The 27,949-nt window shown below is 42.3% G+C and overlaps 1 protein-coding gene across 1 annotated transcript in view; it reads right to left on the bottom strand.

The window, feature by feature from the left end:
• Window positions 1–3,232: 3,232 nt before the first annotated feature.
• The window catches only part of CLVS1 (clavesin 1), a 63,494-nt gene continuing 38,777 nt past the window's right edge, over window positions 3,233–27,949 (bottom strand). Inside the window, exons 4-6 of the mRNA XM_053396056.1 lie at window positions 18,001–18,111; window positions 13,881–14,116; window positions 3,233–5,446 (exon numbers count right to left, since the gene is read on the bottom strand). Coding sequence (XP_053252031.1) covers window positions 5,359–5,446; window positions 13,881–14,116; window positions 18,001–18,111 — 435 coding nt within the window. The 3' untranslated portion in view covers window positions 3,233–5,358. The remainder of the gene's footprint in view (window positions 5,447–13,880; window positions 14,117–18,000; window positions 18,112–27,949) is intronic.

The following is a 27,949-nucleotide window of genomic DNA, read 5'->3' on the forward strand; positions in this document are numbered from 1 at the left end:
TTGTATGTATGAAGTAATCTGGGCATGGACTTTAAAGCATCCTATTCTGTGCTTTATAAGGCACTGATCTGATAGCTCTGTATTCATGCTGCAAGTACAGATTCCTATTCTTTTGTCAACCAAAGAATATCCTGTGCCATATATCAAAATAAGACTTATGCCAATATTTGTTATGCCAGCATTATGCTTACCACTGCTAAGCATACACTTGGTGTACTAGTCACATAACTACTAATGCTTGTGTGTAAACATAAAGGACACAGATTTTCAGACACTGTGAGTATGCAATTTATGTTCACATGAAGGAAAGCTGTGCAGCTACAGTACTTGGTGAATTGCATCTCACATCAGTGCTTCTATATCCTTCTAAGGACACTCATAACGTGTTACTTGCAAGCATCTTGGAAATTTGTCATACTAGAATGTGTAGAAATGAATTTAGATTTAAGTGAATGAACCGATAGTGTGAGTTGTAGATAATGTGAGTGGATGATTTGGTATTATATTTTTTAAAAGATCATAGTATTTTTGTATCGTATATGGATACCATTTTCCTGCTCTTTATGAACCACTTTCCTTTTGTAATTTTCTTTTGTAATAATGGCAATCCATGTTAATTTTGCAGAGATGACGCCTTATGGAGCTGCTCTTCATTTTATTGAGTTCGGCCTTTGCCTTTCAAGTGAGAAGGCACAATATGTTCAGCCTTGTTCAGTTTCTGCTGAGCAGTACTTATAACCCAGCTCTGATATGTCTGTGTCTTCCTCATAAAAAAGGTCTTGTGGCCCTTTCCCATACAGCAAAAAGAATTTCACTTAAATGGGAAGCACATTTTCTTATTAAGGGACTGTGCAGGTTGTGAGGAGGATCACATTTGGAACCAATTTGCTTCCAGTCTATTGTTACGGCATTTCTCTTCTCAAGTGTGGCCAGTTTCTTATTGTACAGTGGCGTATGTGGTAGAGGAAGCATTCAGTTTGGATACAGGTATCGTCACATGGTTGTTTCAATCCACCTGAGGGGGGGAAGTGGGGGCTGACCTCCCTTTCATAATTGCTTCTCAGTTTTGCCTTTGAATTAGTGAAGTGCAGTGCACAGGATCAGCACCAAAGCAGCTTTGGTTAGACTTTTTACAATTATGACCAACAACAAGACAGTTCACACTCTCTGAATTAAAATTAAAATTAAAATTTTAATTTTATGAGCAGAAACGTGCCAATGTATACATGTGCTGGGTTTTATAGTGCTACACTTTTGAAATTATAGAAGCTGAAGTTCTGAGATGTTACCTAAACTGATGACATGAAAATAAATATTTGCTATGGCCTTGACGGAGTAATATTTTCAAATAGAATGGTCAGTATTTTGTACAGATTGAATCCAGGGCCCTGTTGTTGTCATTTGTTTCATTGAATGGAAAGATTCCTATATATAATGTTTATAAATAGCTGCCTTTTCTTTCCTAAGTGCAGGTGGAAGGCCTAAAATGAAAGTGTGAACAAGTATGTGTTGTTCCATCTGGGAAACCACAGGCTACATTTTTCTGTAGCCCTCATTAGCTCAGCATTGTTCAGTGTTACCTTATCTCAGTTTTGCCTGAAAACAATTACTGCATGTGGAAGGCAAATGGAATATAGCAATCTACTCTAAATGTGCACCTACAAGCTAATGGTTGCCCATTACGTGCTGTGGTATATTGTGCATTAAACAAGTGCCTTCTTCGTGGCAGTGTGGATTTTTTTTATATATGTTAGTAGCTTCAGCACTGAAATAGTTTCTAATTTTTGCATTAATAGCAAAAATTGCTGTTGCTGCTGGAATAAATGAAGCTTACATAAAAACAAATGTTGTGTTGGCCTTCTTCTGTATTTTTTCTACCATTCTTCACCAGTGAGAAAAGGAACTGCATTAAAAAAATTATCAAAGGAGAGAGGAAATTTTGTTGAAATTCTCATGGGTAGAGTTGGTGGGGGGTGCTTTCACACTTATTTACTTTTGAAGTAGCAGGAGGTTTTCTGAGTCATTTGTTTCATTCTACATGTCATCTTTCTACAGGTCTGCACTGTACAGACTTGCAAGGGGCCCACACTTCCTGAAAACCCCATGAGGAGTTGTTTTTAAAAATTACTTTTGCTTTGAAAGAAATCAGTGTGCTAAGTTTGTGCTTAATAATAATAATAATATAGCAAAAATAAGGAATTTACTTAAAAACAAAACCAGCAAGTACTCCCATCTCAGGTGCTTGGCAGCCACCCTCTCAAGCTTCCTGTACTTCATTTAAACTTCAGGGGAAGGTGCCATGAGGTAACTTCTCCCATGGGCCTTTTTTCAAATCAGGAAACACTGGCAGCCAGGGAGGCTGAGGAACACAGGTGAAATGTTTTAAGGGAGGGGGGACCTCCCCCACTGCCATCTGCCATTCAGTGGTGTGCAGTCAGTGGACTAGGGGGACTAGACTAGTCCCCTAAATGCTCCTGGTCAATTAGAGTATTAAATTATTAAAGCCTGGCACCTCCTTCCCAAAGCCCGGGAAACTTCTGCCCAGTTTAGGGAGGGAGGTGCGATGCTCATGCGCACAACATCAGGACGTTCCGACATCACGAGCGCAGTGTCAGTCCCCCCATTGTCCTCGCAAGCTGACACCTCTGGCCCTAACTCTTCTCCTATGAAAAAAATCACTGCATGCCACTACTGCCATTGTACAATGAGCACTGTGCAAGTTCACCCCCAGCTGAAATTATCCAACATGCTGTCAGTGAGGCAGGAAAATGAAAGCTTTCATGGGGAAAGAAAACGTTTGAAATTTTGGAGGACAGGTTTTGGCACTATACTAAAAAACACACCAAATAAAACCCTGCAGAACAAACAAATATACAGTGTATACATGAGTCAACCTTGACCTTTCCTTGTTACCATTGTACGCTTCCTAGAGTTCTGCATCATGCTGCTAATGGAAGAAGCACTTTCAAAAGCCACATGTCCAACTAACACTGCCAGAAATAACCTTTTAAGTACTATCCTTACGCTAACCTTGGCAGTTGCAAAAAACTTCCTGTCATGTTCTGTCCTGGCCTTTTGGGTACATTTACAATCCACACAAAGGTCTACTTATTTATTTTTCCATTTTAAGGTTTATTATCTGAGTTGAAATGGCTTGTTTGGGGACCCATGGATGCTATTCCATAATGCTTCTTTTAATACTCTTGGGCTATAAAAATAAATTACATGGATCTTTAGCTAAGATTTTAATACTTGTTGCAACCTTCCCCAAAATTTACAATGCATTTGGTCATCATTTCCAGAGGGTTCAAAGTCCATGGTGGTAGGAGTGAGAGTTAAGTACAGCAAACTTTTCTGAAAACAGATACATTGGTAAAAACTCAGTTTTTCTGTTATGAATGATAAGCAGCTTTTTTATGTTGGCCCCTGTGACAAAGGATTAGTAAACAATCTGGACTTTACCAGCAGAAGCAACAGTCCAAAGTAAACCTGTAGTAAAGGTGGAGACCCTGTATTTCACTGAGAAACAATAAAAGACTGACTTGATAATTACTGATTTGATAGAACTTTGATTTTACAAGAGAGACCAAGTTCATTTTTTTATTTGGCCCCCTGGAGCAATAGAATCTGCAACTAAATTATATCTGCTGCAACTCTGTACAAACATCTTAGCTCTACACAATAGATAAAACAGTTTCTGAATGATATCCCTAACAATGAAACATTATGCCAGCAACATATCATGGCTTTATTCATTACATGTGACTTCTACTAAATGATTGCAATTGTTTCTCAGCTTCACCAAAGACAGGGATGAAGGATGTGGCCCTCCAGATGTTGTTGCACTCCAGTTCCCATCATCCTTGGCTATTAGCTATGGTGACTAAGGCTTCTGGGACTTGGAGTCTAATGACATCTAGAAGGTCACAGGTTCCCCATCCTTGACTTTAGAGTTACTTGGCCATCCTTGAGATAGCGAGCAAATCCTTCAGGGCATATGGCATAAATGTACTGTTTGGCTAAGGATTGCTAACTGGCTGTTACATACTATTGCAAAATGTCAACAAACATGTTTCCAGCTCTTTGAAGAAATAAAGCCACAGCGTGCATATATATATATATATATATATATATATATATATATATATATATATATATGGTGGAGTCCCCCCCTTACTATTTTCAATGCAAGAATGGGATTTGCTTTCGCAAGTAGAGCAAAGACGGGAATAGCAAAATGATCTTTGGCATTTCAGTTCTACGTTTTTCTGTTCTTCCATGGTTCCTTCTAATGGAGGCATATTGAATAATTCATTCCAAGTTTTCCCTTTCCATTATAAGCATAGCGTATATCTGCAGTCAGCCAGGCCCTCTGGCTACACCTTTAACTGATTGCTGGAGAAAAGATGGTTAAACAGCTCTGCTGAGCTTTCATTTGCCGGAATGACCTAAATGAAAGGACCTGGAGTGGAACATTAATCACCAGTAAGTGTTCCCATTGAGCTCAGACACCTCCTTTCCCCCCCAACCAACATATCTACCCCACATACTGCAGTTGCCTTGGGGGGGGGTTGGATCCCACACTGTTAAAATTAAATAATTGCTTTCCAAATTGCCTGTGTCTGTTTCCAACTCCAGTCATTACATTGAGCTGACAGGTTTATAAGTACTTTTAAAAGTTAAGAATTTATTTTCCAGGGGACTGTAATAAGTGACCCCTGCAAATAGCTGAGGTGATGAGATCACATATTGCAGAGTTGAACAATTTTCTGCTGGTGATTGCTTACTGTGTGCGTGTATGTGTGTTGTGTGTAGATAAAACGCAGAGGAGGCAGCTCTGTAAGGACTTACGGGTTTCAAGGTGTTCTCTCCATGCTGCAGACTAAATTATGCCTGTTGCTGCAATATTTAAACTCAAGACACCTTTACTTGAAATGTATATATATATATTTGTGTGTGTACTGCATCTAAATTTCATTTTAATAAAACTGGAGAATATCCCTGCTTAAACAGTATGGGAAAACCTCAACTGATGTATCTTTGAGTGCATGAACATACAAAGTTATCCCTAACATTTCAACCATTGTTAATATCATAAACCATAAAATTACAAGGGAGGGGCTCTGCTTTACAATCAGGCTCATTAGCTTAGAACTTGGGCCGCAGGGCATCTCCCCATTGGCTTTGGCCACACATACAGATGGCTGGTGATGATCATTTACTTGCTCTGCAAAGACCGAGAGCCTTGTTTCAAGCTGAATGTGTGTTAATGTGTATTAAACCTGTCTTTTGCTTCATGGGTATCTTGTCCCATTGAAGTCTGATGGTGCAGTTGTGCGCTTTGCGGTGAATTCAGACTCAGTCCAGAGCCAGCAGTGGCTGGGTGTTCTCATTCTCATGCTGATCCTCGTGTTTCAACGTTCCAGATTCCACCACGGACTGAGACCTGAAAACAAAGAACAGCTGTTAGCATTGCTTAGGCTTTAAGGCTTCAGCTGCCATTTGTCTTTCCAAGAATGTACCGAGTCTTAATATTTTATTGACTTTCTCAATATAATCTCAAGGCAATTAACATTTCCAAAAACATCTGGCTTGGTATAAAAAAACGTAGTGGGCTTTGTGTTGATGATTGTGAAATTATTTTGCAAATTCCAACATTTGCAACGTGCTGATTTCTATCAGCACATTGGTGGGGGTCAGATTGGAGGAGGTCATAGGCAAAATTGGTAGGTTCCTGGTAGTTTCCCTGATGTCAGGTAGTGATGTTCCAAGTAACACTAAGCCTCTGAGTTTATATGCTATTTTAAGATGAAGTATGGCAGGTGGGTTTGACCTGCAGGGACTGGAAACAAGGATCCGACCCACTTGTCAGATCCAGTTTCTAATCCCAGCTTTAAACATACAAGCTGGTCTCACATGTGCACCACTGGATTTATTTGTTTATTTTAGACAGTTGTTGACTGCCCATTAGCAACATATTCTGGTCAGTTCACACAAAATTTAAAACAATAATATCGATTTTGAAATATCAAAAAATGTGAAAACACTAAAATCAATACAATTCCTCCAGCAACAGCATCAGCAGCATGAAATAATTCTATAACAGGATTTAAAGCTCAGCTAAAAATAATTTCTCCCAGGTACTAAAATACACTATAACATGGTTCTAAATGGCAAGTGGCACTAAAAAGGACTTTGAGTGAAAGTCCTTAACTCAAGCACCAGGCAAGCCCCTCTGGGGAGGACATTCCGTAATTGGAGCAACAACTCTGAAAGGGCCCCTCCCTAGTGCCTCACCCATCAAACCTCGCAAGATGAAAAAAACCTGAGAATATCTTCCAGCAAAGATCTTTAGGTCTGGGCAGGTACATACAGGAAGATGCTATCCTTTAAGTAACCTAGCCCCAAGTTATTTAGGGCTTTAAAGATTTAATGCAGTACTGATTTTCCCCCTCCCCCCTCATCCTCCAGAATCTCCAAACTGTGTTTAAATTTCTCTCAAATCCAGGAGGAGTTCAGAGACATGGTTTGCGAATTTTTGAGAAAGGAAACACTGGAGCACAAATGCACCGTCTGCTACCCTCATCCCATGCAAAATCTAAAGCGTTTGAAGCAGCCTGAGTCACCAAAGAACAAAAGAATTGATGGATGAACGTTACGGAAGACTAATATTTTAAATGTAGCCCTTTAGATTTCAGGTATCGTCTGTCGCAGGAGCTGAGCACCATGTTCCAGCTTCACTGTGGGATTTGGAACATGCCTTTGAGTTAATATTAGTTAGTGATTCATTCACACTGGATGCCATCTAAGCATTAGCTGGATTTAGAAAGTACAAATTATGTTCCTCATAAAAATCACCAGCAGTTCCTTCAACAACACTGCAGTGTAAAAATAGAACAGCTAACCAGAACACTAATGGGAACAGTGTTCTCTCTTCCTGAAACCCCTAATCTAAAAGAGATTAGTATTCGGAATTGAGTTCTAGCTGGTGGTTTCTTTCCAAGGGCAAGTATATGCTTCAGTGAGAGAAAACAAAAAGCTTTTTTTTCCATTCTGGAAGGTTCTGTCTCTCAAAGTAAGCTTGTACCATACGCCATGAACTGAGGGCGCCTTTAGCTGGTTTACAAAAGTATCAGGCTTAAACCTGAGTTAGTGGCATTCCAGTAAACACATGATGGTTGGACAGGAGAACTGGGCTGGCATCCAATGCAGAGCTAACTAGCTGTCTCGACATACAAGGATTTACACTTGCATAACAGAATTTTATCCCGTTCTGCATCCCCATATCAATTCTAGGTCCCTGCATCCTTCTGGAGCAGATTTGGGGAGGGCTTGGGACATGCAGGGGAGGAGAGATGGGGAAGTCCCATTGCACCAGCGTAAATCCTTACAGGAAAGTTACAGTACTTGGAACTGCATTGGATAGAAGCCCTGAGCAATGGAGCTCCACCCCTATTTGACTCACTTTTCAACTTGCAGAAGGGGACCGTTTAAAAAAGGGAGTTTCTTGCATCCCACAAGTGATATGTTTGGAACCCCGAGGTTCCAAACAAATACTTGAAGAGGGCTCAGGCCACGTGTGATTTGTTGGTCCACTATAAATCAAAGGAAACAGTTTCTCTGTAATGGTGAAACTCATTTCATCAGCAGCAAGACACCTCCCTCTCTTGTACAGCCAGTTCACAGATGCCCCGGGCAAATCCAAAACATTTTCCTGCCTATGGCAATGAGGCAAATAGTGCATTTCACCCAGGGTCAGTTGAGTGCTTTTGGCACCTGAGAATGAAAATCCCACGAGTGTCATGTCGTCTCCTTGGCAGCAGGCATGCAGTAATAATTAAATGACTGGCAGTTTGCTGCTCTTTCAAAATCAGCTGCCTCAGGTGGCTTCCTCACACTATCTAGTGGTAGGGCCAGACCTGGGGTTGCCATTTTGTAATCCTGGCCAATCATTTGTATGTCTTAACAAAACATCTAAAACTGCTCCTGATACTTTAGAATCTTTTCCTCTATATTTAGACCAAATATATCCTTTAGGCTCTCTCTTTCTTCACTATTTTTAGCAATGTAAACCACAAATATGGGGTGTATGTGATCCAGAAGCAGTAGGCAAAGTGTTAGCTCTCTGTTCCATTTGATCCTCAGAATAGAACACAGGATTGGTATTTTGGAGGCTGAGGAAATGTAGCTGCAGGCAAAAGTACATATAGGTCAGCATACCAGGGGTGGGTGAGGCCAGAGGTAAAAGGGGGCAGAACAGTATATGCAAATTTTACCTTTGTACTGTAGGTTAGTTTCTAAAAGCACTCATATACCCCCCCCAGTGGCGTAGTGTGGGTTGCTGGTGCCCGGAGCAGGGCAGGTATTACGCTCCCTGGAGAACAGAGCAGCTGGGGTAGAGGTGCACACCAGGGAGGGTACACGGAGTCTGTGAGACACATGCTGCCACTGATGGCGGTGGTAGCCATGTGCCTTCTCGGCTTGGTGGCTGTCCCTCCCGGCTTGGCCAGCCCTGAAACTGGGCGTGTGGGTGTTTGTTGCCAGCCATGAGGAGAAGGAGCTCCAAAGGCCCAGCCAGGGCACGACTTGCCTCCCCACAGATCCAGAAGGCAGCAGGAGCTCAGCCATGTAGCCTAGATGAGGGTGTCTGTCATGGAGGCACCTGGTTGCGCCACCTCAGAATTTTGTCCCTGGGGCTGCTGCTCCTCTGCCCTCTGCACGCTAGTCTACTACATACCCCTCTCAACCCTTCACCCAAATAAGCAAGCAGCATTATTGGAGTTCAAGGACACAATCCAGTCAGTCAAAAATACTTCACAGATAGGGGTGTGAAGCAAGGGCCAGTGAGGGGTGTTTCCTGGGGAGATTTCTGAGAGGCAGATGGAGAGGCCTGGATGAGGCACTTGGCTCCCTCCATCTCTGGTAAGACCATGATGATGGCATCTGCTCTGCAGATGTGTTTCGGGGGGGGGCAGGGAGCATTTCACACTAAATATTCTGCAACACACACACCATCTATCTTTATCTCCATCTTTCTATATATACATCTGTACAGACTCAGCCATCATACCCACATTTCCCCTCCAGTGCACTCCTATAGGAAGCATGAAGGTGCCTTAAGGCTCTGATTTAACCTGTCAGCCGTAGTCTTGAACTGTGAGCCACATTTTTTTTCTTACCTGTGAAAGCTTTAAAAAAGATCTATTCAAACATGAAACAATCCCAATTCCACTTTAAGATTAGGCTGTATTGGGGGGGGGGGGACACAACACAATGAAAGCAACCCACATGCTCTCATTCCCAGTCTTTTACTTCTTGTCTTTTATTCTTCCTTTGCGTTATTAACAACCTTATTTGCTGAAATCCATGTGTGGGTGGGGGAAACCCATGACTATCCTGCTGAGCTTTCCCACTTGAGCTGAGCTTTGTGCCTTTCAAATTGGTGCACTGTAACCAATCAATCCGGCCACACTGCAAAAGATCTATTCACTGGGGCCTCACCTCCCATCTGCGCATTTCCCTCTAATTCTTTGCCCATTACACCGGCTCCTCTAGGCTATTATCTTCCAATGATTCATTCCTGCTGCAGAAAATAATAAAGGAAAATGTTTCCTTCCAACAAGCCGCTATTGATTTACTTATTGATAACATGCAAAGCCTTTTTGGTTTCAGTAGTAGCGTTCTGGGTTTGTTTCTTTTCAGTTCTCAAGCCCTGTCGCCTCCACCAGGTGGAGAGGAGGGACTGTAGCTCAGGGGCAAAGTGTCTGCTTTGAATGCACAAGGTCCTGTCTTCAACCCCCAGCAACTCCAGGCAGGGCTGGGAGAGAAATCCTGAAGAGCTGCTGCCAGCCAGTGTAAGACAAAATGGAACAATGGTCTGAGTCGATAAAAGGCAGAGACCTGTGTGCCTGTCCATGTGGTAGCAAAGAGCTGGATCACCACTTCAGTCCTCAACATCTCTAGGTAGGGCTGGGAAGACTGCCTGCCTGAAACCCTAGAGAGCCACTGCCAATTCAGAGTTGACAGCACAAGGCTTTCGTCGATTGAGAGAGAGCTGCATTAGACTTGGTTCTGCTCTTTTATACATAGAATCATAGAATTGTAGAGTTGGAAAGGACCCTGGGGATCATCTAGTCCAGGCATAGGCAAACTCAGCCCTCCAGATGTTTTGAGACTACAATTCCCATCATCCCTGACCACTGGTCCTGTTAGCTAGGAATGATGGGAGTTGTAGTCCTAAAACATCTGGAGGGCTGAGTTTGCCTATGCCTGATCTAGTCCCGTGGTTCCCACAGGGGGGCAATTTGATTTTTAAGGGGGGCAATTCGAGCTTGTTTAGACCAAGTTAATGGCCTTTTAGGCTTCCTCCACATGAATAGTAGTTCACTTTCTGAATAATAAGAATTATATGTCATGGGGGGGAGGGGATCAGGATTTTAGAGATGCTTAGGTGGGGCATGGCCAAAAAAAGGTTGGGAACCACTCATCTACTCCCACCCACCTGCAATGCAGGAAAATGCAGCTGTCCCATAGGGAGATTGAACCTGGAACCTTGGCGTTATCGGCACCATGCTTTAGCCAACTGAGCTACCCAGACTCATACAGGAGCCTTTTAAGTTGTTTTTACTCATGCTTCTATACTTGTTTTTGATGTTTGTTTTTGTCAGTTGCTTTGAGCTCACCTTTCTGTGGGGAAAGTGACTAATAATAATAATAATGTTCATCTTGCTGTTTTCAGCTTTCTGGTGTGACTAGCTTCCCTTGCATTTTCCATATGTGTGGCATACACAGAGGGAAATGGTGTCGCCATAGTAACTTGCATCCATTTCTCGAGCTGCAAAGCATATCTCCTTCAGATGGAGTAGAAATGCAGAGTGCATTTTCCCATTGCTGTAGAATGTATTTTGTCTTCTCGTAACAAACTTATCTTATTGGGCCAGTGTCCTAAATCTCTAATTCTGTGAGACTTATTACTTATTACTTACTTACTTATTACTTACAGTGACTTATTAAAGGAAGATAAAAAGAGAAATGGGTTCGAAGATAAAAAATCGAAATTCCAAGTCGAGTTAATAGACTGTAAAGATAAAATTTTTATCAAGAATGTATAATTTATTGCTAGAATGGTATACAAAAGATGAAGAAGTAAAAGAATCAATGATAAAATGGGCAATTGATATTGGGCATAACATTGAATTGGATGCGTGGAAAAGATTATGGTTTGAGATTTACAGGATGCATGGCTTTAAAGGAAAACTTGCTAAAAATGATGTATAGATGGCATTTGACGCCAGTAAAATTAGCTAAAATGTATAGGAAAAAGAAAGAAAATGTTGGAAATGTAAAAAGGCAGATGGGGACTATTTCCATATGTGGTGGACCTGCGATTAGGTAAAAAATTTTTGGGAATCAATTTATAATGAACTCAAAAAAAATATTTAGATATACTTTCCCCAAAAGACTGGAAGCATGTCTATTAGGCTTAATAGGAACAGAAATTAAAATAGAAGATCAAAATTTGTTCATGTATGCTACAGCTGCCGCGAGGACCCTTCTGGCCCAAAGATGGAAAGTACAAGATATACCAACTATTCAGGAGTGGCAGGCGAAGTTGACAGAATATGCAGAACTTGCCAAACTGTCAGGGAGGATCCGGGACCAGGGAGATCAAAGATACCAAAATAACTGGAGTAAATTTATTGAATATTTAAAGAAGAATTGTAAAGAGGTCAAGACACTAGCAGGATTGACATAATACCTCCAATGTATAATAGTACTAATATGAGAATGATGTGCGTGATGGAAAGAGGATAAATATACCAGTTGTGGGGAGGGAAGGGGGTCGCAACTCGGCAGAGTCAAAGGGAATGTATGGTGCTATTACAATTTGTTGGAAAAGAATATGTAAGGAAAACAATAAAAATTCACTAGGAAAATAATACTGTGATTGGAATCCCACTCCATTTACATTTTCCATCAGAGACAAACCACAGTATATGAGAAACCAGAGGACTTTCTCTTGGGTATGGTCGGCCAGTTGGTGTCAAAAAAGGATAGAACTTTCTTTATGTATGCTACAACAGCAGCAAGAATACTTATTGCAAAGTACTGGAAGATGCAAGATTTACCCACTCTGGAAGAATGGCAGATGAAGATGATTGACTGCATGGGATTGGCAGAAATGACTGGCAGAATCCGTGACCAGGGAGAAGAGTCGGCGGAAGAAGATTGGAAGAAATTTAAGGACTATTTACAGAAATATTGTAAAATTAAAGAATGTTGAATGATGTTGGATTGAAATTATGGGGTTTCCAGCTGTAATGATTCGAGATAAGGATTTGCTGAGTAAATAATTTGAATTGGAATACAAGAAGGGGAGGTATGAGGAGGTCAGGGAAATATGTCATTTAAAAGTAAGTATTGAGAACTGTATGTGTTTTTTATTTTTATTTTTGCTTTTTGCTTTTTGTTTGTACAAAATTGGAAACTTAATAAATATCTTTATAAAAAACAACAACAAACCACAGTATATGATTTGGTATGTGCTTAAAACTGCATACCAAACTGCAGTCATGTCTATTCTGTATCACCAACTATATAGCTATAATGCCAGGCCTGTGTTTATTATGAAGGGGTGGGGGGAGGAGAGCAACCACACAATTCAGGCAACATCAAATATGCGTAAACAATGTGTATTCAGTTATTACTCAACTACAGATTTTTCAATAATATTCATATGTATTTATGGTTACAGGTTAAAAAAAAAAACCCATAGAGTGCAATATTTACTCAAAAGTAATTCTCACTGAGTTCAGGTTAGCTTCCTTCCATGTAAATGTGCATAAGATTGCAACCTAAATCTACTCAAGGTTGTTTTTGTGAGTCTGCATGGACCAGTATATAGATTTAGTCAACTATTACGTTTCATAAGCTCATTAGTTTGTGTGAACTGTTTTCCAGACCTGTGAAAAGAGGCGACAAAGTGGGGATGGCAGCCACTAGATCAGCTGTCCTCAGTTCTTGCAAAATAGCCAAATTTGACATGGCATTTTCTCCACAATGGGTCCTTGGCCTCATTTGTTTGTAAGGGTAACCCAAACTATGACTTACCACGATGAATGAACCAGGCTCTGGTTTGTCTTCCCAAACAAACCATTAATGATAAAGCAAGAAAAAACCTTGGTTGCAGTTCATGTGTTGGATGAGACAAGCTGCATGCCTGGCCTCACCTGTAATGCTTAGTATAAGGTAGCAAGGCAGCAGTAGGAGGGGGGGGAGTAAAGGAGCCACAATTTTCTCTCCAGGCATCACCACACTTGCTTGTTCATGGCAAACCATAACTTGGTAATATTACATGCAAACTGGCCCCATATTTTGCTCTTTCCTTTGCACAGGTTATTCTTTTTCCATTTTGCTGAACAAGTGTGACAGGATGTGCCAAAATCAACGATCATTAATGAGGCCCAGAACAGCCATAATCCTGTTACTGCCTCATGAAAGAGCATTTTACTATGAAACATTTTCATTTAATACACTGGTGAGACATCTTTCCTTTTGACTTGCTCATCTTCATCAGGCCAGTAACTGCTATTATTATTTATAGGAATCCTGTGCCTCCAGATATTGTTGGCCATGGGTTCCCATCACCCCTGGTCATTAGGCATGCTGGCTGGGGCCGATGGGAGTTGGAGTCTAACCACAAGTTGGACAACCACAAATTCCTCATCCTTGGTATATAGATGATGTTCTTCCATTGTCATTCTCGTCTCTTGAAGGCAAAGCAATCCTTGCATTTCCAGTTAGGCATTATTTCCTTTTCCTGTTTTAAAGCAGATAATTTTTCATTTCCTCTAAACATGTGCTCCGAGGCTGAACCTTACCTTTTCATGAGTTTGGGTGAGCATTCTCTCTCCAAGTTGGACGACGAGTGCTTCACATGCATGGTGTTGTAGGAAGTGTGCGTGTATTCGTTTTCATCATTGTAGTCTGGACCAAGTAAAGTCCGAGCCCAAGTGCCCATGTCATAAGGAGGAAGTGTCCCTCCAAACTCTGAGGGCAAGCAGTCAGGGTGTATAAGCTGGTGAAGGCTATTCAGATTGTTACCATGAAGAAAGATCTTTGAAAAAAGAAAAACAGACAAGAACACAGTTCATTGGCTCTCAGTTTTTCATGGCTGTTAAAATATTAAGGATACTTAATATTTAAACTTTTTCAAAGTTTGCCGAAGTACAAAAAATATTAGGGGGAGGGAATCTTTGAGGTGGGAGTGGAAAGTCCAAAGCAGCATGTGAGTTTGGAGCATGCTACATGTTCATGGAATGCTGAGTGATTGATAGAGTAGCAGAAATGGAAAACCCGGCTGTGTTGAGGGAGGAATGGCAGGGTCAGTCGGCTACAATGGCCAGTCTGTCAGCTACAAACAGGAGCGATCCATACTCCAACACTTTGCTGCAGGTCTGTTGTAGACACTAACACAGCAAAAATAAGGTGATGAGCAGCAACTGTGTTGGCTTTTGGTGGTAATTTTCTAGGTTATTCCAAGCTACTGGTTTTGATATTTGAAGGTTTTCACTTCCTATGAACTTTATCAGAAAGTAGGGCTTCCCATAGGATAAATCCCTTCATGTCTTAAGATGGGAAGGAGAATCTCTGATGAAATTTCTGTTTCGAAGGCTATGAAAACTGCTGCCTGCTGATGTGTGGTCTTCACACAGCCATTGCCCCCCAACACTATGGCATGGGCTTTCTGGCTGCTGAGATCATAAAGCACACCTTGCTAGTTCTTTTGATTAAAAAAAGGCAAGCCTTTTCTGTTTCAACATGTTGATGGGGCATTCATTTATTTTATTATTTATCATGGATACTTATTAAGGGTGTGCATCTGCTCTGCATGAACATAGCAAGGGGAATTGGGGGGATTTGAGGGTCTCCCCCCTGAGTTGAAGCATAATGTCAATTATTCCAGCTCCCCGCTGAGTCAAATTGGGATTCTCACAAAAGCTTCATGTCTGTCACTCTGTTTCTATCCTTTTCAACAATCAATGTTTCCCATATATCTCTGTGTTTCTCTAGCTCCAAGGCTTTGCAAGAAGTGGGGCTGCCAAAAATTGAAAGAGCTCTTGGTTGTTTTTTGTTAAAACCCACTCTGGATGGACTCCTGTGCCTATAAATTTCATTTACTTTGGCCAAAAGGCTAAAAAACTTGTAGTCATTTTTAGGTTCCCTGTTGTACTGAGTAGAGAAGCCCAGGATTTTGTTTTATACAGATCTCTTGAGAACTTGAAAATAGATCAAAGTGAAAAATGCACAGAGCAACTCAGAAACACGTTGCAATTGAAAACACACAGACACACAAATGCAGCTCTGAGATGACACTTGGGGCTTGTGCATACCACTAACATTTATATCCTTCAACAGAATTCCAAGGGGAGGGGGAGCACTAATAACATTGGGAAAGCACATTTAAAATGCATAGGAGGAAGGATGCAATAGAAATTTTAATTGAGGATGATGATGATGGCAATAATGCCTGCAGGAGAGGCATTTAAACACATCTAAGGGAGACTGGTACATTCAAAAGCCATAACTTGCTTTGGGTCCCTTATCAATATTCTTTAGTGGTCTATTTTTGTTCATCTTATAATCCATGGAAATGATTCCCTTACTACTGTCTGGGCTTTTTATGTCAGTGTCCTTTCCTGTCCTTTCACTTTTATTCTTTCCCCTACATCTATAGTTTTTTGCAACATCAACCCTGCTGTGTGGGAATCCCATGCCAATGACTACAGCGTAGATGACGACAGTCAGGTCATGTATCCACAGCATTGACCAGAGGAGGAATGACCACTAGGAAGAGTGCAGAGAAGAGAAATGCCTGCTTCAGCACCAGTGCTGGATTTACGTATAAGCTAAACAAGCTATAGCTTAGAGCCTCACTCTCTTGGGCCCCCCAAAAAATTTAAAGGAAAAAACCCACTGGATGTACATTTCCAAAATATAAGATAAAAAACAAATAAACTAAAACCTACATACAGCAACAGTGTTTTGTGTTGTGTAGGCTCCTGTGATGTAAGTAATGGGCCCCGCCTGCTAGCCTGCTCCCTAAAATATCACTGGTTTGCTCATTTCTATATATAGGGTGCCTACATTCTGCATGTGCAAATGGCTTTCAATACCTATTAGGTCCATAAATGACCATATAGCATATATTCAACACAAAAAACAGCGACAATTTGTTGTTGACAAAGGACAGCTGGACATATAAAGGCCCCCATTACTTTCAGTAGCTTAGGGCCTCAACAAACCTAAATACAGCCCTGATCAGCACAACAGGATGCCTTCATTTTCCCCAGCTGCAATAAAACATATCTCTCCCTTATTGGTCTCTCCACCATAGCAGGTGCTGTAACTCCAACAGCTTGACTTTACCCCTGATGGTTCACTCTTCCCTTTTCTCTTGAGACAGACAGATGCCAAGGATGATGGTTGTTTGGGTGTATTCTATCAATTACATTTCCCCACTTATTTCACTGTAACAAAACAGGGTTTTTTTGGGGGGTGGAGTGTTAATTTGGGAAGCTTCTCTTTGCATTCCTGTTTGGTACCAAAAGTGTTGCTCTTTGCAGTTTTTCTCCTGGATTGGGAGTATGAAGTTCTGTCTGTAGAGACTTTCTTTGACTCCATCCACACTCCTTTCCTACGTCAACCAAGCATGCCTCTTCAGCTAGTTTTCTAGCCATTAGAGGAATTGCATAGAAAAGTACCTTCTTCAAGCATAGTTTTATGAAGGCTGTAGTAAAAATGGTATATAGTAGGAATCAATATTCCCAAGTCCTTTGCCATAATAAAGTCCTGCTTCTTCTCCAGCAGTGCTTGGAATTTGAATTATTTGGGTGACATCAATTATGCCCCCACCCACCCACCCTTTTACAAGAAAAGCAATCTGCTGAGGAAGCAAAATGGGAGACTTCTCTCAAGATGTCTGTAATGCAGGGATGAGATGCCTTGTGGGGAAACATCTGGGAGCAGAGGCAGCACGTGTCAGGGAGGGGCAGAAGGAGAGACAAAAATGGGTGCAGCAATGTGTGTGACTCTTACAATTGTATGGGAGGCTCTGTGCCAGCCATGTAAAAACCAGAGGTTTCCTTGCACACCTTCCCATCCTGTGTTCAGGCAAGCAAGAGGCATTATCACAGTTCAAAGACACATTCCAGCCAGACAAATTCACTTGAGGAAGGTACAGAGCACAGCTAGTTAAGGAAGTGGTCTGAGGAGCTGGGGAGGAGAAATGTCCACATTCACACCATACATTTAAAGTGCTATGGCAGCACTTTAAACAGTCATGTCTCCCCCAAGGAATTATGGGACCTGTAGTTTGTTACAGGTGCTGAGAGTAGTGAGGAGACCCCTGTTCCCTTCACAGAGCGACAATTCACTAGGGTGGTTTAAGAATAAATCTCTCTTCCCAGGGAACTCTGGGAACTGTAGCTCAGGGGGAGGGGATAGGGGGTCTCCTAACAGCTCCTAGCACCCTTAGTAAACCACAGCTCACAGAATTCTTCGTAAGAAGCCATGACTATGGCACATTAAATGTATTGTGTGAATGTGGCCAGAGAGGCCCCATAGCATGAGGTTCCCCTGCTCATCTGTAATGGGTAGGGCTCTTCAAACGGTTCCTGTGGGTTCCCCGCCCCCAGTACTCTACCGTAGCTGTGTGTGTTTATACTATAAAATGGTGTCTTTCTTTTGTACATGATGAAAGGTGTGTTTTTCCCCCCTTCTGGTGCCTGGCTTAGATTCTGAAAATAACTGTCTCCTGCTGAAATATTGATTGCATATGGGCTGTTGGCAAACTCCAACCGAGGCGTCAGCTCGTGCTGCCGTCCTGAGGCCATGCAAAGCAAAACCACACAAAGACAAAAGGAGGAGGCGCAGAAAGCAGGGACCCCCTTGTGCCACTGGGGTGGGGTGGGCTTGTGGCTTGCTTCGTTTTCTAATTACCCTTTTCCTTGTCTTGTCTTTGAGGAAGGGCTTGATGAGCGTGTACAGGGCATGGATGTACCAAGGCTGGTTCACAAAATGGACTCCTCCAAAGCGAGCAGGAAAGCTGTCCTGTGGAGAAGAAAGAAACGGAAGCCAATTAACAGAGGCAGCCAGTTAGGTAGGCAAGGAGCGGGTCTACAGGCTGGGCTGTTAATTGATGCATTAGGATCGACTACTTTGCAGCATAGACACACACACAGAGCTTCCGCTTTAACATTCTCTTAGCACTAGCACAGTGGGGTAGCTGCAGGGATGTGAGTGTGTGGTTTAAAGTCTCATATCCATCCCTAGTTCTCTCTCTGTGTGTGTGTGTGTGTGCATGTGTGTGCATGTGCATGTATCTTTCTTTGCAAGCAGCGCAGCATGAATGTGGGAGGGAGTGTGTTTTCTAATTCCCCATTGTGTCACAGAGCCAAGTTCCCATACACCTCTGTGAGCACGGCTCACCTCTTCACCCCAGATGCCTTCCCTTCCCCCCTCTGCCCTCCCCCCAAGCCATCATTACAATAGCTGAACTTTCTGGGTGAATGAACTGCACATTATGAAGAAGAAGACGGGTGGAAAATGTTGATAAGTGAAGCTGTTGAGAGGGAGCGGCGTGACAGCACCATGGAAACTGACGCAGACAAGTGCTTGCTTTTGGAGGTTTTGTACAGATACCCAGCAAATTAGCATGCAGGTAGAGTCCTTTCTCCCAGAGTTGTCTGCAGTGGTGGATCCTATTTCGGGTATGCAGAATAACATGGATGAAAGACAGGGCAGACTTTTTCCGGGGTCATTTTCTATCATGAATTCTATTTAATCTCAACATTAGATTCATACAGAATAGACAGGCAATAGACTGGCGTCCTCTGTCATTTTGAAACACTGATGCCTGAGTATATGTTGTAATTACACCCACAAAGAAAAACAAGTTGCCTGCTGTTGGAGAGCATTAGAGGAGCCTTTTTAGTGTTGTTGCTGTTGTCATTTTTTTAAAAAAAAAAGCTGACTGGCAAGGAACTGCCCCTAAAGCATGTTGTCAACTAAAATGCAACAGTGTTGTGACAATGGAGGAGCTGTGCATCAGGACAAAGTGCGATGAGGGTGAGTTTAAAAGGTTTTTAAATTGCAGCATTCTTTGTGAATATTCCCATCATTACCCCTGAGGGAAGAGGAGAGTATTTCTACGTCAATTACTGTGGCGTCTCTCATTGGCAGGAACAGGGCTTTGCTAGAGTCCCAGTGGGAGTAAATCAGCACAGTTTTGCAAAGAGTCAACGGTAAGTTACATTTTGCTTGGAAGGCTGCAGCTCTCTTATCACCTGAGAGCTGGGGACAGAGAGACTGCCACACACATTCATTCGTGTATCCCAGGCTTAGGCAAACTCGGCCCTCCAGATGTTTGGGACTACAATTCCAATCATCCCTAGCTAACAGGATCAGTGGTCAGGGATGATGGGAATTGTAGTCCCAAACATCTGGAGGGCCGGAGTTTGCCTATGCCTGCTGTATCCCTTTGGACACATGGAAAACTGTGGTGACTGGTGGCAGTTCTCCAGGATTTCAGACAGGAGTCTTTCCTAGTCATACCTGGAGGTGCCAGGGATTCAGAGGTGCCAACTTGCAAGGGAGATTGGGGGTGGGATGTCACATGTGTGACGTGTGCATGATGCGCGGTGTTCCATCACAACCTCAGGAGGAGCCGGGGTGGAGCCAAATGCAGAAGCAGCATGGCTTCAATGGCTAGTGGCTCCTACTCTCTGGTTCTCAGCTGCCTCCTGCTCCTCCTACCACTGCTGGCAGCCAGGGACTGCTTCCCCACTCCTTTCCCTCCACAGCAGCAGAAGGAGGAGCTAGTTACTGAAGCTGCACTGTGCTTGGCTCTGGGCTTGGTCTCCTCTGCCTCCTTATTTTTTTAAACATTGGGGGGGGCAGCCCCCCCAAAAAAATATTCAGCAAAAAAGGTAAAGGTAAAGGGACCCCTGACCATTAGGTCCAGTCGTGGCCGACTCTGGGGTTGCGGCGCTCATCTCGCTTTATTGGCCAAGGGAGCCGGCATACAGCTTCCGGGTCATGTGGCCAGCATGACTAAGCCACTTCTGGCGATCCAGAGCAGCGCATGGAAACACCGTTTACCTTCCCGCCGGAGCGGTGCCTATTTATCTACTTGCACTTTGACATGCTTTTGAACTGCTAGGTTAGCAGGAGAAAACACAGCAAACCATTTCCCAAATAACACAGTACAAATGGAGAAATCTTTACAGAAATGCCACCCCAGTAAAGTCTGTGGAAATATTTCTAACTATAAGCCTTAGAACAGGCATGGGCAAACTCTGGCCCTCCTGATGTTTGGGACTACAATTCCCACCATCCCTGACCACTAGTCCTGTTAGCTAGGAATGATTGGAATTGTAGTCCCAAACATCTGGAGGGCTGGAGTTTGTCTATGCCTGCCTTAGAACCTACATCTCCCCTTCCTAGTTTCTCATTATAATGGCATAATGTGATGTAGCCAACTCACCATTAACAGGTGTAATTAATTTTCTTGCCTGATTGTTTTGAAAAAAACTTTGAACTTGTGTCTTGCTCTATCATGGAGGTTCAGGGCAAGAAACAACAGGTTCAATTAATTAAGTAAGTAAAATGTATTCATCAAAAAGAGTTACTCCACCTTTATTGAAAAGGCAGGTAACAACACCAGCATTAAAAACATCAAAGCATTAGCTAAACAAAAAGACCCCTAAACAGTTAAAAAAAATGGCAGGATAAAACCTAACCTATAAAAGTATAATTATAAAGGCAACAGCTGAAAACCAAACATTAACTTCTGGTGGATATTTTAGTAGATATTTAACCAAGTGGATCTTTAGAGGAGGAGAAATATAATGTGGTCACCAATTAGGTTTTACCCAAAGTAAACCTACTGAAATTAATAGACCAAAACTTGGTAAGTCACCAATCACAGAGTGGCTAAATTATACTCAAGAGTTAAACCCATTGACTTCAATGCTTCTGTCCTGAGAATGACTTGGTCAGATACTAGCTAATTAAAATAAGCATTTGTTTGAAGTAGACCTAGATATAATTTTTGGATGGCATTATGGTGTTCTGATTCTGCAGTAGTATATACGATACATCGACAAATTAGTTGAAGGCAAAAAAGCTTTTGCTTCATGTGTGTGAACTACGTAGACCTTTCTTTGTGATTTGAGCTTGTCCCACTCTCTCCCTCTTCTCAGAGAGAATGTGAGATGGGCACATTGTATCTCAGTAGGGGAAAAAAGAATTAAGGCACAGGGAGGTGGATGGTGGGGAGGAAGGACCCTGCAAACGCAGTAATTTGTTATTTCACTGTCTAGGAGCCGTGGAGGTCTGCTGCTCACATTACTCATTTGTTTTCTGATTTCCCCAAGGTTCTTTTTGTTAACTTGGGAAGTAAAGCCATTACGTGTCAGTATTTCTCTATTCTCCCCACTGCCTCCAGCAGCACATTCTCCTTTCTTGTAGAAGCATGCCGCAGAAGCCTAATGCATCTTTTTTGCCAAATGCTAAAGATACTAACATGCAAAGCAAGAAAGGTATTTCTTAAAAGCTGCATTAGAGCCAGTATACTTATTGCATCTTCAGATGGTCCCTGAACAAAATCTACCATAGAACCAAAACGATTTAGGGCCAAGCAACAGATTGGGTTAAATGTGCTGTTTGGTGCTCTCTGTTTGGTGATGTTCAATTTTTAATGAGCAGCTTAAGGTGGGCCTGACCCCAAGCAGATGGCAATCCACACGGAGGGGGCATTTAACCTTTTCTTCCTGTGCTGTAGCCTTTGCAAAGCAAAATTGCTAACTGAAGCGTTAATGATTGAAGCATATTCCCAGGAAATGCCACAGTGCAATACCACTGGTATTAGTATAACAGTGATAAAAGTACCATCCTCCAAGATCCAATGCAATCGAAACAATAACTTTTAAAGATTAAAGTTCTTCTATATTTAGGAAGGCATTAAAATCACAAATTAAAATATTTAAATCCCGAAAGATCGTCTTGCTCAACACACAAAACATGAAAGGCAAAGCTTCTTGCCTTTAAATACAACATGAAATCTTTTCATTTTAAGGATTTATGGCTTTCTAAGGCTAGTAAGTATTATATCAGGCATAGGCAAACTCAGCCCTCCAGACATTTTGGGACTACAACTCCCATCATCCCTAGCTAACAGGACCAGTGGTCAGGGACGATGGGAGTTGTAGTCCCAAAACATCTGGAGGGCTGAGTTTGCCTATGTCTGTATTATATCCATACAGTTTCTCAAAAAGTTCCTCTTGGTTAGTGGATTCACTTGCCACCATAGGATTCCAGTGCATGCTGACTGCCTTGGTCCCAGCTGATTTATTTCCAGGATATGTGGTGATAAAACATTTCTAGATTGTTCCTCCTTGGCCCAGTAAATCCCCGTGCCATTCTTTATGTGCATGAAGTCCATTTGTGTAAAGAACAGCACAAGAATCACTTGCAGTAATGTGAGCAATTGCCCCAGACCCAAACTTTTTCTGTCAGCAGATTTATTTTCAGGCTCCAGTTTGCTGCCAAACAATGTAGGCTGGAGCTTTGCTCTACAGGGGCAGGACCTGATAGTGCAGTTGAGCTGGTACCTTGCCACTTAAAAGGGCAAAGCCAGGATACAAATGAATTTGTTTATAGGTGTCACCAGATTGCCATTTTGAACAGGATACTTGGGTGAACATTCATGTTTTTAAATATATCTGCACTTTGGGGTGTTTTTCTAAATTGTTTTTCTTGCACATCACCTTGAGATGTGTGTGTAGGAGGTGATTAATAATAATAATAAACAATAATATGACTAGTTTTAGCCTAAAATTGCTGCAGAGAGCTGGATTCCCTCCCCTGTAAAAACTGAACATTGCACAGCATGTCACTCCTCTTGTCCTTTAAAAATTATAGCGTGACTCCAGTGTAAACCTACATACCTTGACTTGCACCCAAAGTGAGGCAGCAAGTAGGAAACGTTCAGACCAAGAGTGAAATATAGCTGTCGAATAAATCCCTCTGTAACCCTATATGAACCAGTATATACAGTCTCTGCATCCCTATATGAACCAGTGCTGCAGATGTAATAGTAACAGCTTCTAATTACACTGAGAAAAGAATCCTACACCATTTTGAGCCCGGGTTCATTTTTGACACCCTAGGTTAGTTGGTTAGGTGATTGTAGCTGGCATAGTTCAGTGCTGACAATCTGGAAGCATCTGTCCATTAAAAAAAAGTAGTAGTAGAACTAAAATCAGTACTCAGAACTGAATTTTCACTTTGCTAGTCTTCAAGCATAACCACTATCTTCAATCTCCCTCCTCGCTTAGAAAACAGATTAAATAATAGAGAGCTATAGCAGAATCTGTGTTAAGTTATTTTTCTACTTCATAAACTCAGCTGGAATAAGTTGGCCTGCACCAGGGAATTATCATATTTAATCCTTTAGCAGAAACACCCTATAGATTTTTCCACAGTGTTTGTTTTCTTGTTGTGTTCAGTACATAATAAACTGAGCAATTAACAATTGTTTCCCATAATCATTCTTGCAATATAATGAGACGTCCATGCCTTCTGTTTATTTTGCAGTTGACAGATGAGTTAAATAAAGTGAGTTGCAGAGCCAAAGTACTTGCTCAGGAAGTTTTGATCTGCCTTTGCAAAATAACAGTGTCCTATTTTATGATCCATCAAAATAAATCATAGCCTTGAGATTTCTATAGCTCTCTCTAGAAATCATATATACTGTGTATATATATATAATGCTAAGTGTGCCACTTTGGAGCTCTCTACATCAGGGGTGGAGAAAATGTAGGCCTTGACCTAATTTCACGGTGGGGGGGGCCTAGAGGGAGAGGCGGGGAATGTCAGGGAGATAATGGGAGGAGGAATGGAAGGAGGAAAAGGGAGAAGTGTTTGCCAATAAAGCCCTAAATGACTTAAGTTAGGATATCTGGAAGACAGACTCCTCTATACAACCCTGCCCAGAGGGGGGGGGGTCATTTACAGAGAGCCTGTAAAATCCCCTACCACCAAAATAAGTTTTGTTGGTGGGAATGTGAGGTGTGGCTTTTTCCGTGTCAGCCCTCTGCTGGTGGATCTTCCAGCTGAAGGAGATGAGCCTAGTTGTGCCCCAATGCCTGGTGCCATTTTGGCAGGCAGTGAAAAGATTCTTATTCTGTGTGACTATTTAATGGCTTTTAATATATATGAGAAGGTTTCACTCTGCCACTTTTGGTTTTCAAGGTTTTGGTTTTAATTTTTGTAACTAGGCGGTGTGTGTTTTGGTTCTTTCAATCTTGTGGGCCTTTGTTAGGCCCAAAAGTGGTATTAAAATCTTAAAAATAAAATACTGTACAGTGGTACCTCTGGTTGCGAACAGGATCCATTCCGGAGCCCCGTTCACATCCTGAAGCTAATGTAAGACGCGACTGTGCGTCTGTGCGTGCAGAGGTCATGTTTCGCCGCTTCTGCGCATGCGCATGATGTTATTTTGAGTGTCTGTGCATGTGTGAGTGGCAAAACCTGGAAGTAACACATTCCATTACTTCAGGGTCACCACGGAGCACAACCTGAAAATGCTTATTCTGAAGCCTATTCATCCCGAGGTATGACTGTGTATCAGAAAGGCATCTGCAAGCGATCAGTTCAGATCTCTAGTGAAAGGGATATTTCCTGGCAGCCCAGTGAGTGGAGAAGAAAAGGGGGGGGAGAGAACATAAGAAGAGCTTGCTAGATGGGACAGTGGCCCATCTGGTCCAACAACCTGTTTTCACAGTGGCCAATCAGGTGCCTGTGGGAAACTGGCAAGCAGGACCTGAGCACAAGAGCACTCTCCCCTACTGAGCTTTCTAGAAACTGGTATTCAGAAAAGAACGTGACCCCACCAACGTTTAGGTTTTGTTTCAGCAGTGCATTTTTTTTAACCTCCACAGTCAAAGGCAGAATGCCTCTGAGCACCAGGTGTAGCAGTTACAATTACATAGCTCCTCCAGTAAAGCAATACATATCCTTGTTTTCAAGGACACATAGACCAAGGCCAATATAGAAGACAATGTCAAAGGCACTCCTTTAGAAGTAAGGCTCAGGCTTGTGAGAGATACACAACCTGAAATGGTGTTGCAGAAAAAAATCCATTCTGAATATTCTCCACTGTTGCCTTCACTAACGGCCACCAACCTGAATGGTTTTAAAAGGGTTACTCTGTGTGCTGCCAGCAGCAATGGAGGAGATATTCCTCTCAACATCAGCTGCTGGGGGACACAAGTCCTGATGCACTTAGGTCCTGCTTCTGGTGGGCCACTGCAAGAACAGGAAGCTGAACCAAATAGGTTGATCCAGCAGGTCTCTTCTTCTTAGGCTTCCTAACAGAATTATAGAACTGGAAACAGCATCATCTTGGAATGATGGCTATCCACACTGTCCTCATTCAGACAAGGCTGTGAAATGAATGCTACTGTTGATTCAGGATCTCGAGTCTTCTTTTAATTTTAACCTCACAATGTCTGCAAGCTAGTAAGCTTCAGGGTCATTGTAACCTATTAGCTTTCCATTGCTCATTTAAAGTCATCAGACCAGCAGCAGATAATTATCTCAGAGAAGTGACTTTTCTAAGCCAAATCAGACTATCCAGGGAATACCAACAACCCTGGAGCGGATTTTGCTTTTCTAATTTACTCCTTGTTTGCGCTGTCATCTTGTATTGTGCAGCATTAAGGAAAAGGAGAAAAGTATTAGTGTGGAAAGGGAAGAGACAGTTCCACAGCTACCATGTATCTTGTTCTCTGTTAAATTAATAGGAAGAGTGCAATCAATAGACCGAATCTCTTGGGGCTGATTTGATGCCCAAATTAAGTTTTGGTTGTTGTTGTTGTTCTAAAAAAAAAATCATTTTAGTTCAATCCACTGTTCATGCATTCACATTTCAATCCTACTTTTATACTCATTTATGTTGCCACATAACCAGCAATGGCTGGCACCAAATACCCCCTCCACCCCAAAGAAAAGCAGTGTTACTGCTGTTCCCTGGAATGATCCAAAGGTAGGGACAGGTGGCTCTGAGGTCAGGGCTGCACAAGCACACCGACAGAGCCAATCCAATTCTTACCTGAAGGTAATAACATTTTGGTACATTGGTGCTTAACAACCCCAAGATACAAAGTAGCTGACAGGGAGTACTCCAGATGTTCTTGGACTCCAACTGACACCACCCCAGACCACCGGCCACTTTGCCTGGGCCAATAACATCTGGGGTGCACCAGCCTTGAGACCCTGGTGCAAAGGGTAGCAACCAGGTTGAGATAGAGAGAGAATGAAGGTGTGCAACCAACTAGGGGTCACATTTTGCATGCAACTGGAAGGATAAAAGCAAAAGCTGTGTTTAAAACGCTTTCTTGATCATTTGCGAGTCTCTTTCAGAATGCACTGTGCCCTTGAGGCATGTTATCAAGGGGATCCATGCCATTTCTATGCCATTTCTACGCCACTTCTATTGTGCATTTTCATGACCCTGGGCCTGGCAGTATCTGTACATCCAAGCATGGGAAAGTGAGCAGCCAGGGACTTCTCCCAAAATGTCACAGAGAGGATAAATGCCCCCAGCTTTGGTTAACATGGATAAGTACAACAACACAGAACATAATTATGGAAGGCCTAGTGGCACTTGCCTTTCATTTCACAAAAGCCGGCTGACTTAAAAGCAACAGTCTCTCTCCTCCTCTTCTTGGTTCGTGCACACGCATTATACAGTATTGACTGATGGAATGGGGCTTGTGTAGTAATCCATTACATTCAGAATTAATTGAACTACATACTCATGGGCAAATTGATTCAAGTTAAATAGAAATTCATCTGAACCATTCTGTGCCAACCAAACTGGGGGGGGGGAGGGGACAGAGCAAAATAAATCAGCAGCTCTAAATGATTGCTGCAAGAAACTTGGGTGGTAAATAGGAAATATGCAGATACCCTACATACGTGCACACAATTTTTGAACACCCAGTTACATGTGGATGGGGAAGCTGGCTAGATCAGGTGTCCAGATGTGCAAACGCTGCTATTTACATGGTATTTACATTTATATGCACACAGGGAAGTGTTTGCCCTACTAAGCAGTGGTGGCTTCAATCTTTAAACTACTGCCTAATATGCAAGACCCTTCCAAACCTCTTCCTCCCCAGAGAGCTGAAAGTATTCATCTTGAAGATAAGAGAGTAAGGACAGGAAGCATCGTTTCTTAGGAAATGGCTCTAACTCCATGGTAGAGCACATGCTTTTATTCTGTTTGAGGCCCTGATGAGCTGCCAGTCCCTGAAGATACTGGGCTGAATGGTCCAATGATCAGACTTATACCAAGCTTCCCATGTATTAAATTCTGCCCTCACTCCAACTTGGCTTCAATATGGACAGCATCAGAGCTTGGTCTCAGCAAATCCTGGGAGTGCTTAGTTTACTATCCTCCTTTGGTGTGTATACTATTGAACTTTCTATGCCAATTCATCACCAGTGGCCACTAGCTGGAAATGGGCCACACCCTGGCAGATTAGATCATCCATTGATTGGACTGGATTCTGTCTTTGTGTGCTGCGGAATTTTATGACACCTACAGCTATCTGTTTCTATTGCATGGCCACCTTGTCTCATTATTTAAAAAATATTGTTCTTTCTCTCTGCTAAGGGTAGCTCTGCTCACCCATGTAGGAAAAACTTCATGCATATGATATATTGGAGTCTGATGCATGATATCTTAACCCTGTCAGGGCCAGCTCTACCATTAGGCAGAGAAGGACAACTAATTTTGAATGTCATGAAAGAGCAGCAAATTGTGATCTATTTGTAGTTGTATTGGTGGTGGTGGTAGTGGTAGTTGCATTTACAAGAA

The sequence above is a fragment of the Podarcis raffonei genome, chromosome 7 (genome assembly GCF_027172205.1).
Source record: "Podarcis raffonei isolate rPodRaf1 chromosome 7, rPodRaf1.pri, whole genome shotgun sequence".
In the NCBI taxonomy this organism is placed as follows: Eukaryota; Metazoa; Chordata; class Lepidosauria; order Squamata; family Lacertidae; genus Podarcis; species Podarcis raffonei.